Below are 12,007 nucleotides of genomic sequence, written 5' to 3'. Positions count from 1 at the left end.
TGTAGGTTTACGTTAGGTAAAGATTCAACTGTACTAGTATCCCTGGGCATGCCATATGCACAATGGTTTTGTATTACTATGATTGCCCTCATTTTGATCATACATGCCTTTGCATTTTTACTGACATATGGTTTTTCACTGATGCTGCAGCCCATGCACGACAATGGCGACCTCTACCATGAGCAGCAGAACAAGTTGGCATTATTGTCTTCAAAGGGCTTCCTTGAAGCTCTGCTGTCTAGCTTCGTGCAGCATGTGGTGAGTTCCTAGCGGCTACATTTGGAATAGCTGTGGTCTTTATAAGGTAACCAGACACACTGTTGAGGTCAGGCTTGGTTTTCCCACTGGTATTGTTGACTGACTTCATCAACAAGATGGCCCCACATGGCTCGTGTGTCAGTGCGCTGTCTCTGTCACTCAGCAAAAAAGGGATTAGCTTAATCACTGACAATAGAGGGCATAGGTAGACTAGGAATAGCATCTCTATTATGCGAGTAGGCTATATGTATGCCTCATTCTTCCGAAAAATAAAACAACTGATATCCTAGGTATATTTTGCACCACGAAGTATACCTAAGAAATCTAAGCACCAACTTGCCCAAGAAGAAGTCCTTTTGAAACAACTGATAGTTTGTGCTCACGTGTCATGTGTTGTTTTTCTCACTAAAGTCCTGTCTTTTTGAGCAATAGTGTTAATTATGTCGAACCAACCAGCCCACCAAGGGAATATTCCTTAATAACATTTATGTAATCGTTGAAATTAGTTTTTTTGGTCTGTCTGATAATCCAGACATTCTTGTGACCCCATCAGTGTAAGAAAAAATCAGTGACTGTGTTTACTTTGAGCGCACAACCTGAAGAGCCAAAGAGCGACAATGCGCACGTGTTCGGTGCAGACTGCACACCACTGACAAGTGGCCAAAGCAAATGACTCCTCTGTCGCCTGGGCAGTTCCCACCTACTGGACAGCATGCTGCTGCTGTGTTTTTTTTTTTTTTTTGTTTGCTCGTTCGATTCGCATCTCCTTCCCATAGCCTTTGTTGTTCTCCCCTCCGCCGGCGTGCCTCATTGAAGAGCACGTCCACTGCCTCGCTTGTCTGTGGTATGTTCCGGGAACCGCATTATAACGACTATTTCGTCTCGCACTGCTGCACTATAAGCCATATGCATGTATATTGAGTTCTATAGGAAGATAAACTGGAGTCGGGAATGGCCTCATTATATCCGGTCCTGCAGTATAAGCGGTTACATTATAAGTGATCTGAACTGTAGTCTCGCCATTTCGAGCTTTTTCTCTCCCAGTCATCTTAGAGCGAGGAGGGCCCGATCTTGCAAAATAAACAGATTTGCTTTTCAACCTTGGCATTGTTCACCGCCTTCCTTTGTACTTGTAACTTCACATCACTGTGAAGCCACACCTCAAGCAAGGTTCTTTGCAATTCAAAGCTTTTTTTTTTCCTCCTAGGGAACCCCACCCTTGTGACACCCCTGCGTCAAAAGAAGTGCGAACAGCAGAGCGCGTTACTGAAGGTGTAGCGCACCGTCCAGCCATCACCATTGACAGGCGTGCACATCTGGTTTGACTGCACTACACAATGATGCTCCCCATATACTGCAATATTTTCGTTCCTTTTGTGGTACTCTTTTATTTGTAAGTGAAAAATGTTGACTATGCACTAATGGTAACTCCGCAAACTGTACCACGCGTGCTGCTGTTCATGTTTCGTTCGTGTTTCATGTTCGCATTGGGCAATAATACTTGCCCTATGCTGCGATATATTGGCTTTTGTTTTCGTAGATTTGTGTTTTCTCGTGGCTCTAGAACCAGAATAGACATGATAACGGGGCAACATCGTGCAGTGTGGTCAATCTGGATGGGCACACCTGTCAATGGTGGTGAGTGGACAGCGCACACTATACCTTTAGCTATGGTCTCTGCTGTTCGCATTTCATTTGAGTCCGATAGTACATATTTGTAGCATATCATATCCCCGCTATGGTGGCATAGTGGCTATGGCCTTGCACTACTAAGCCCGGGGATGTGGGATCGAAGCCAGGCTGCGGCGGCTGCATTTTGACGGGGTTGAAATGCAAGAACGCCTGTGTCAATATAATTCCAGAGTCCCTCACTACGATGCACCTCGTAATCAAATCGTGGTTTTGGCATGTAAAACCCCAGAATATTTTGGAAAAACACAGGGAAAAGTGGGAGGTAGAAATTCAAGACGGTGAGCAAAACGAGAACAACTTAAAAGCAGGAGCCAACGTTTTGACAGACAAGTCCGCTTGTTGAAACGTTGGTGTGTGCTTTTACCTTGTTTTCGTTTTGCTCATCACCCAGAATATCTTGTAACATATCATGGAGCAGGCACTGACTGCTTGGCTCTTATGGTGCGTGTCAACCAAGAGGATTTCCCTTGCAGGAGCGGGGCACAGGGGCCTTGGTCGTGAGTGCCTTGCTTGACCTGCTGACGTTTGCTATGTGCCCGCCATACAGCGAGACGACAGATGGTGCACAGTTCGACTCCCTACTCGAGCTGGTGGCGTCTCACGGTCGTGTGGTCTTCCAGCTCTTCCAGGTTGGTGAAAGCCATCTTACTCACATGAATGGAGGGCCAAACTCATGTGCGGGCTGACCAGACAGTACATACTGACCTACACTACTAGCTAGCTGCCAGTTCATGCACCCCTTTGTAGAAGGACTGCTTAAACTTAACTCCTTTCTGTTGCCTAGTTCAACTGCTGGACCTTTCTGCTAGACATCTGGTGGCAGCAGTATCTTATTCTATTTCCCATTTGTTGATTAATTTGATTGAGTTGGGTGGGTTTTGGTGTCCCAAGGCAGCACTGGGGCTATGAGGAATGCTATCGTGGAGAGTTCTAGATCAGTTTTAGCCTCCTGAGATTTTTTAACATGCACCTAAATCGAAGCACATAAACGTTTTTTCCACCTTTCCTCTAACGAGATGTAGTTTCTGTGGCCAAGAATTGAGCCCACAACCTTGTGCTCAGCGGCACAACATTGTAGCCACTGAGCCACCATGGCAGGTCTTCCGTCTTCTCATTTGTTAGCCAAGCGCTTTCTTCCCCTGCATGTTTAAATGCGTCCACATATCCTCGCCATTCACACGATGGGCAGGACAGCATAGAGACAGGCAGCCCGTGTTGCATGTTGAAACATTAAGGTTCAACTTATGCCAAGCAAGTTTTCTGCATTGTGATGGATCTGGAATTTGAAAACATTTTTTATGCATGATTTGGGTATGTAGTAAAGAATATTGTACTGTCAAAATTAACTCAGATTCCTCCATTATAGCAGTCTTTGCAGCCCAGTTGTTTCTTTGTGAGGTTGAATACTGTCAGTAAATTAGTCATCAATTTTTATCATCTGCCTATGCTGTAGGCACTGGATTACTCATTACATTGAGAATGAGAAGGATGTTATACTGAAATGATAAGAATAAAGCTATGCATTCTCGCTACAGTGTTATTCAAGTATTGTTTTACTTTATGTGCAAACGGTAGCTGTCGAGCAACAGGCTCATGACAGCCTCATTTACATGTCTTTTTAAAGCATTTTTATACTTGCACTCGTCTTGGGGCTTACTATATGTGCCAATGTGTTCATTGTTTGTCTGATGCAATGAGTCATTTGCACAGTGATGCTTGCAAAACGGAACAGAAATGTAGAGGGTGTTGTTCTACTTATGCAGCATCCGTCGGTTGCCATTGTGAAGGGGGCAGGCCTGGTGATGCGTGCAATCATAGAGGTGAGTGAGTCGCCACTTCAGGCCTCACTGTGAGCACAGTAGAGGGATGAGTGGCTGATGCGAAGTTATAATAGTTGCCACCACACACTTAAGCATGGCTTGTGCCGAACGGTGTTACAATGCGCAGCAATAAGTGTAACGAGCTGCGCTAGTTGGTTTGGGTTTAAAGGATGCATTTTTTCAGTGAAACATTTTAATACGTAGACAGACAAAAGACAGAAAAACTGCTAGTGCGATTCTATAAACCTCCACTTTCTCTGTTTATAACCCCTTTTTCTTAATTTGCAAGTCCACTTCTCTATGTTGCACACTTTCCGAACTTATGGCAGCATAGATGAAGACTAAGATGAAGGGTTAGCTGCACATGCTGGGCCTTGTCTGTTGCACGTTGTTTCGTCACGAGGGTTGCACCTGCATTAAAGTGGATTCGTACGCAGTGATTACAAAAGTGAGAAAACTTTTACGGTTACTAAAAAGGCCCATCCCAAAGCTTTGCATCACATCGACCAAATTCATGTTAGCAACTCTTGCTACTGTCTCATAAATGAGGACAGCATAACTTAGACTTATTCATGCCTTTTTCCACGCTTTCTGCAAAGCAGGATGCATTATTGTGGCTTCCTCTCGGCTTTCTTTTTTTTTTCCTTCCTCCATCATTTCAAAGTGACGTGTTTTAAATAGTCAAAGGCAATTCCTCAGTGCACAGTGCTCACACTGCTGGGACCACATAATTTGGTGTTCGAACCTGTGTCGCATGGACATTGCGTGCAGCGGCGAACAAAAGAATGCAAGAAGGCAATACAGTTCCTTTATTTGATCATTTTACCAGTTTTTATTTGAAGGCAGGTGTTGGCTTAAACCTGCCTTGTTAGTAGGACTTGTGGCAGTAAAGGAGGAGGTTATTACAAGAGACCAGTCTTGGCAGTCAATTTAATTAGCTTAAATTTGTTGGTGTTCAAAGCTGTGTGTTCATTTATTCCAGCCTTAAAGAGAATTGGCCTAGACAAGGAGTTATGAAATGCAGTTTGAGAGTGTGATGTTATTGGGCCGGATCACTCCAGAAAAAGGGAGAAGCAGCACGCGAAAGCAAAAACACACATCAGACATGTATTGACGTACACAACACAGATAACGGTACACACACGTGACAATGTCCCAAAATGCCTCATAGGCGACATGCACTATATCTATGGAACGGTGGATTATGTTCGGCCTACAGTTCCGGCGTAAGCGTGTGTCGCCGTGTCTGAGACCTCGTTGAACTGGTACCGGCCAGCGGGGTCGGACAACAGTGTCGGCCGGCGGGTCGGACAACCGTGACCAGCGGGGTCGGACAACAGTGCCGGGCCGGCGGGTCGGACAGCCGGGTTGGACGGCCGGGTCGGACAGCTGGGTCGGACGGTCGGCTCGGACCGCCTCGCGGCGCTCAGGTAGCCGGCCGCAGTCACCGGGTCGCGTCCACAGCTGGCGGGGTAGCCCTGTGGCCGCTCACCCGAATGCTCGAGCGCCCCGGTTCCGGACCGCCAGCCCTCCTGGACCAGTGCCCAGCGGAAGAGCGGGGCGAGGGAACCTCCCAGCGGGCGACAGTGTTGTTTCGGGTGTGGCGTATTGGCGCGGTCGGCGATAGCTCCTATGGGCCAGACGCCCAGCGAGGAAGCTGTTTTCCGTCGACCGCCGAACCTCGCGCACTGCTCACGCCACGAGCCACGGGCCACACTCTCGCGCCACGCTTTTCTTTTTCGAGGCGCCACTGCCGGCGCTCCCAAATCGGTGTCGATGATGATGATGATGACTCTCTTGCGGGTATTTGCCAAGATTCACTGTCCTCTTCGCCCCCGCACGGCGCACTGTCTTCGTATGTTTATGTTTCCATTCCCGCGTACCATATATCATGACAATACCCCCCTTTTCGAGAAAGTTGTTTACAACTATTCTAACACATGGACGCGGGATGAAAAAAGAAAGAAAAAGGAAAATTGTCATGCACTTTAGTCCGATTGCTCATATGAGCACACAACACACTGTTCACAGGGCGTTGCGCCCAGTTAAAGTACTAACACACAAGTCTGTACTAAACACTAAGCGCTTGAGTGGTCGCATTGTCTAATCACATTTTGATATACGAACAGGTGACCACGTGTGACTCTACTCAAGTAGTCAGCTCCGGCATTATCACAATCTTTCATATAGTCAATAGTAAAAGAAGACTCCTGCAAAAGGAGACTCCAACGCAACACTCTGTTGCTGACGTTCTTGGCGTGCTCCTCTGTGGGCTTGGTTTCGCTGGCCTGGTCTCCGGTGCTTTTTCAACTTCGGCGGCCTTTGTGTCGGCGTTTTTAAAACTTCAGGACCGAACGAACTTGTCGCATTCTTGCACGCACACACAAGCACACATTGACGAGGAAGTGGAGCGGCCTGTACTTTCCCTTTAGCTGTTGTCCTTTGGCACTTGTCGCACGACTTCACAAAGCGTTTTACGTCTTTGTGTACATCTGGCCAATAATATTCTTGTAGGATACGATTGGTTGTTCTCCTGATACCTTTATGCCCTTCTATGATGTTTCCATGTGCCCCTTCTAATATGCCAGATCTAAATGCTTTTGGTATGACCACCTGCTTAAAGGTTCTGCCAGTGGCCCGGTGGTAAAGGCGATACAACAATCCTTTTTCTTCCACGAACTCGTAGCTGTGGCCCTTTCCCGAGTTAAACGACTTGCTTACTTTCGCAAAAATATGTTTCAGCGTCGGGTCTTTCCGCTGTTCTTCCATGAGTTGTCCTTTTGTTACGTCACGTAAGACGATTGTCGGAACGCGCAAGGGACGAATCTTGCCTTGTTCTTCAGTTCTGGCTTCAGCCACGCTCGATACATGCTGATGCTTCCTAGGCGCCTTATTCAGCTTCATTTCTATCGGCGACGACTCAGCGTAGGGAGCAGCGGGGTGCTTCCAGTCAGAGTCCGGATCGTATGGTCCTCTGACACCTGGAAGATTTCCCAGAACAAGGTCGTAGAGCGGCTCGTCCATACATGCCACTGTTAACTTGCCTGTAAAATACGGCGTGTTCACTGGCATGACAGCTTCAGGCAGGTAGCTTGTTGAGCCATCCAGAAGAACAACGTTCCTCTTTCTTCCCGTCATATATACCTCTGGAACGAGTTCCCGTCTGACAATTGCGGTATTACAACCGGTGTCTCGTAATACACGAACACTTCTTCCCAGCAGCCGGCCTTCAACCACTGGCATCCCGTCGATGGGGAATGGTACAGCAGTCCCAGGGTTCTTGTCCTCGCTGTCACTTGATTGGCGAATCTTCTTTCCTGGATGCTTTGATTCTTTCACTGGACGAGTCCGGACTGGTCGAGATTCGGTGAATGCACAAGCAGAACTTGGTTTGTTGTCCCCGTACCGAGTTCGGCAATTTTCAGCTGTATGTCCCGTTCTGTTGCACAACTCACACTTCAGCATACGCTTAGGTGGGGCATGGCAGTCAGGAGCCAAATGTGCAAACCGATGACAAAGGGTGCACATAAGTTGCGGTTTCCTGGGAGCTTCAATGTTTTTTCCACCAGAATCCTTTGTGTTATCGGGACCCTTTCCGAGGTTTGTCCAGTTCTGCGCTTCAAGAAAGCGATCCGTCAAGCTAGCAAGTTCGTCAAGGGATTTGCACTCTCGCTCCTTCAAGAAAATGACTAGCTTTGGCTCACAACAACGCAGAAACTGTTCAGAGATCATGTGATCTCGTAGACCTTCATATGTTTTAGGCACATTAGCCATCTCAATCCAATGGTCAAAATAGGCTGAAATTCTTGCTGCCAACTGTCTTCCAGTTTCGCCCTCTACTGCTCGTGCTTTACGAAACTTCTCTTGGTAGCCTTGAGCCGTGAATTGAAATCTCTGTAGCAACGCTTTCTTTACCTTCGGGTAATCTAATGAATCGGCGGCAGTCATCCGACCAATCACAGTTAACGCTTCCCCAGTCAGACACATGCTCAAAGCAAGAGCCCATTTTTCTTGTGGCCAGTCCTGCCCTGTTGCTACGCGCTCAAATCGCTGTATATACGCGTGTAAGTCATCGCGTTTCTCGTCGAACAAAGGAAGTAACTTCTGTGGATTGAGGGATGACGAGGAGGTGCTGGGCGCAGTCAAAAGTTCAGAAGCCGCTGCCGGCACATTCCGAGCTCCTTCCTGAAGCTGCAGCTTTAGCTGGAGGATCTCACGCTGCCTCTCGTCAGCTAAGCGCGCTAATTCAGCAACTTCCTTCGCTGCCTCTCGCTCCGCAGCTCTCTCGTCCCTTTGTTTTGCCTGTTCGGCCTCAATCTATCTGCGAAGTTCTGCGCCTGACAATCCTATTTGGAGTCCTATAGCGGTGATTTTCTCTAAATCCATGGTGCCGTCTACTAATGTGTGTCTGCGCTCAAGCGAAACTGCCCCCTTTCACTGTATTTACGAGTGAATCCTGGCAGGCTCGCCAGTTTGTGATGTTATTGGGCCGGATCACTCCAGAAAAAGGGAGAAGCAGCACGCGAAAGCAAAAACACACATCAGACATGTATTGACGTACACAACACAGATAACGGTACACACACGTGACAATGTCCCAAAATGCCTCATAGGCGACATGCACTATATCTATGGAACGGTGGATTATGTTCGGCCTACAGTTCCGGCGTAAGCGTGTGTCGCCGTGTCTGAGACCTCGTTGAACTGGTACCGGCCAGCGGGGTCGGACAACAGTGTCGGCCGGCGGGTCGGACAACCGTGACCAGCGGGGTCGGACAACAGTGCCGGCCGGCGGGTCGGACAGCCGGGTTGGACGGCCGGGTCGGACAGCTGGGTCGGACGGTCGGCTCGGACCGCCTCGCGGCGCTCAGGTAGCCGGCCGCAGTCACCGGGTCGCGTCTCGTCCACAGCTGGCGGGGTAGCCCTGTGGCCGCTCACCCGAATGCTCGAGCGCCCCGGTTCCGGACCGCCAGCCCTCCTGGACCAGTGCCCAGCGGAAGAGCGGGGCGAGGGAACCTCCCAGCGGGCGACAGTGTTGTTTCGGGTGTGGCGTATTGGCGCGGTCGGCGATAGCTCCTATGGGCCAGACGCCCAGCGAGGAAGCTGTTTTCCGTCGACCGCCGAACCTCACGCACTGCTCATGCCACGAGCCACGGGCCACACTCTCGCGCCACGCTTTTCTTTTTCGAGGCGCCACTGCCGGCGCTCCCAAATCGGTGTCGATGATGATGATGATGACTCTCTTGCGGGTATTTGCCAAGATTCACTGTCCTCTTCGCCCCCGCACGGCGCACTGTCTTCGTATGTTTATGTTTCCATTCCCGCGTACCATATATCATGACAGAGAGTGTCTGAAGCCCCAGTACAGACTGAAGAATTAAAGGAAATAGAGCTGCACATCAGTGTGCGAGCATACGTGCACAGACATCATTAGTTGTGGTGGTCTCGTCCATGCTTTTGGGGCAAAGAATAGACAACACACTAGTGCAAACAGTCGCAAGGGCATTCATTGCACCTTTCAAAGACTAATGCCTGCTAGCTGAGTTGCTATCCACAAAACATGCTGATGGACACGCGACAAATCGAGGAAGTCCGACTCACTGCAACCAGATAGCGAGCGAATATTTTTGCCCCGTGCTGTACACCAACGCCTGGTCGTTCGCATGGCCATACGCGCGAACGGTGGCACGTTCAAACATGTTCGTTCATTCTGATGTAGGCCTCGCGACACGACTTTGCAGAAGCATGGATCAGTGCAGGTGCAAAATGTCCACACCGATTGCCGACCCCTAGTCAAAGGGAACAGCTTTCGCTTTTCTGCACCCAAGTAATCCCACCGTTAGGTGGTGTTAGCAGCGCAACATTCGCGCTACCTCTTGTACTACCCTGCAAGCACACTGACTGCTGCCTAAAGCCACGCGGCGAAGCCAGATTACAGCAGACGGGAGCTATGCAGGAAAAAATATTAGGAGACGCGGGAAAGTCGCGCATCACACAACCAAGCCACACAACCAAGAGTAACAGAGACCCTTTTCCACATTGAAATAACATTTTGAACTCATTATGGCTAAACTAATACATGCATATTAAACACATTCACATAATGTGTGGATATTTATGTTGAAAAATTATAAATACACAAATTACAGCTAATAGACGTAACCATTCAACTATACAGAATATTAATTCACTTAGCTCTGCTAATGAACTACAACTTGAAGTTCTTCAGCGGCAGTGTAAAAATAATGGCATTGATGCCATTGCTATGCAACATGAAATGAAAAAAATTGAAACTACAAAGGAAACCCACATGGCTTTCCTTTGTAGCTTCATGCTACATATGGGTAGATGTCAATTTTTCATTTCATGAACCTTCCTCCACCTTGCAGAATTCTGCATAACTGATTTGCCAGCTGTGAAACATATTTGGTGCTATAATCTTCAGACTTTGTTTACAGTAATTAGTCTTTGTTCTGGGTTCAGTTCATTGCCTGAGCAAGTTTAGTCAAGACAAGTTATATCTTTTGGGTTTGCAAGTGTTATAAAAAAAAAAAATCGGAAGCGCATAGCAAAAGGAAAAACCGATATAGTAGGCCATACTCTTAAGTGTCTGACACATGCAAGATACAATAAGGCAAGTGAAGTTTTGAAGTGATGAGGTATTCAGTGGTTATTGATGGTTCAGTACTAACTGAGTACAGTCGAACCTCGATATATCGAACAGCGCGGTGATCGCAAAATAGTTCGATATAGCCAGAATTCGATATATAAAATCACGTAGAAAACGCGTCAAAAACTAGCGCAAATCAATCAATGAACCAATCATGGCGCAATAGATACTCACATGAAGCCTCAAACAAAGTATTTATTTAGTTCGCTGAAAGTACTGAAGCAGCGTAGCCTGCTTCATATTGGCAACCGCGTGCTTGACCACGGCGTCCTCAACATAGTCCAAACGGTTCACAAGAGACAGTCCAGTGCCTTCTATTGCGCCGCAGTAGCGGCGTACAACGGCCAAAGCAGTTACAGCCTCAGTTGCAGTCGGGAGCGGGGCAACATCAGCGTTTGCTGGATCAGCCTCGGCAGCGTCTTCGTTTGGCCGCTCGGCAGTCACTTCTGCCGCAATCTCCACGTCTGTTAACTCCGCCACTGTTCCGGTGCCGTCGTCACCGCCAACGAAGTCCGAAATGCACATGATGTGTGGCTCAGCACCGACAAAGCGCTCCAAGCTCCAACTGGCTCCACGGCCGCCTCGATCACGCGCGCATAGGTGCGCGCGTTCTAAGCTAAGCATAGGTGCTGGTTCTAAGCACGGCCGTCTCGATCACGCGCGCACGGCGGGGGCAAGCCTCGCCGTGCGCGCATAGAACAACTGTGTGCGCGCGTGATCGAGGCGGCTTGCCCCGCCGTGCGCGCATAGGTGCGCGCGTGATCGAGGCGGCCGTGCTGGCTCCAAGCCGCCGCGTGTGTACGCCGCTACGTTCAAATGGCGCCCTCGGCGCAACCGATGTTGGCAGCTGTCGTACGCAGCAGTCTGGAACGTCGATCGCGCCGCCGCTATCTTCGAGAGTGTTGCGGGAAAGCTCGCCTCCTGTCAACAGAGCGCACTTGGTCTGGGGCGGCGGAGTTCGATATATCCATTTTACATCCGGCCCCGTTCGAAATAAAGAATGAAAAATGCATGCGATTTTCCATGTGGTATAGAAATTGTTCGATATACGCAATAATTCGATATATCCGTGTTCGATATATCGAGGTTTGACTGTATTCCCTTTATGTGGACCATACTTACATCCCTCACATTGCCAGTTTTCCCTGACAAAGTGAGTAGTTTGGGTGCTGAACTGGCTGTTACCACTACAAATAAGAAATAAGACTGTGAAGGTTCTGTAGACAAAGAGCAGCCAATTAGCGATACCATTAATTCACAATGAACATTAGATCGAAAAAAAAAAGAAAGGCTTCAAGACATAAAATGGACATTGTTCTTTTAGTGCTGTAGAAACTTGGTTCTTTACATAAAAGTTAACAATAGTGTGGCGAACAGCAGCCTCTGCGAGGTCGGGCACAAGAACATGTTAATTGAATGCATCACCAATGTCGTTTGTCATGTAACAGTAGGTGGCAAATGGGCAGATGCATTAAAAGGGCCCTGAACCACATTTTTTTAAAATTTGATAATGCATGGGAATGAGTATAGTACTTCTCAGAAATATAATACTGCAATAATTTTTCAA

At 48.2% G+C, this 12,007-nt stretch overlaps 1 protein-coding gene across 1 annotated transcript in view; it reads left to right on the top strand.

The window, feature by feature from the left end:
- The window catches only part of Rme-8 (receptor mediated endocytosis 8), a 168,592-nt gene that overhangs the window by 51,322 nt on the left and 105,263 nt on the right, over nucleotides 1-12,007 (top strand). The window contains exons 13-15 of the mRNA XM_065442886.2: nucleotides 151-258; nucleotides 2,424-2,579; nucleotides 3,714-3,770. Coding sequence (XP_065298958.2) covers nucleotides 151-258; nucleotides 2,424-2,579; nucleotides 3,714-3,770 — 321 coding nt within the window. The remainder of the gene's footprint in view (nucleotides 1-150; nucleotides 259-2,423; nucleotides 2,580-3,713; nucleotides 3,771-12,007) is intronic.

The sequence above is a fragment of the Dermacentor albipictus genome, chromosome 5 (assembly GCF_038994185.2).
Source record: "Dermacentor albipictus isolate Rhodes 1998 colony chromosome 5, USDA_Dalb.pri_finalv2, whole genome shotgun sequence".
Classification (NCBI taxonomy): domain Eukaryota; kingdom Metazoa; phylum Arthropoda; class Arachnida; order Ixodida; family Ixodidae; genus Dermacentor; species Dermacentor albipictus.
Note: the sequence above shows the minus strand (reverse complement) of the source record. Positions and strands in the feature narration are given on the sequence as shown.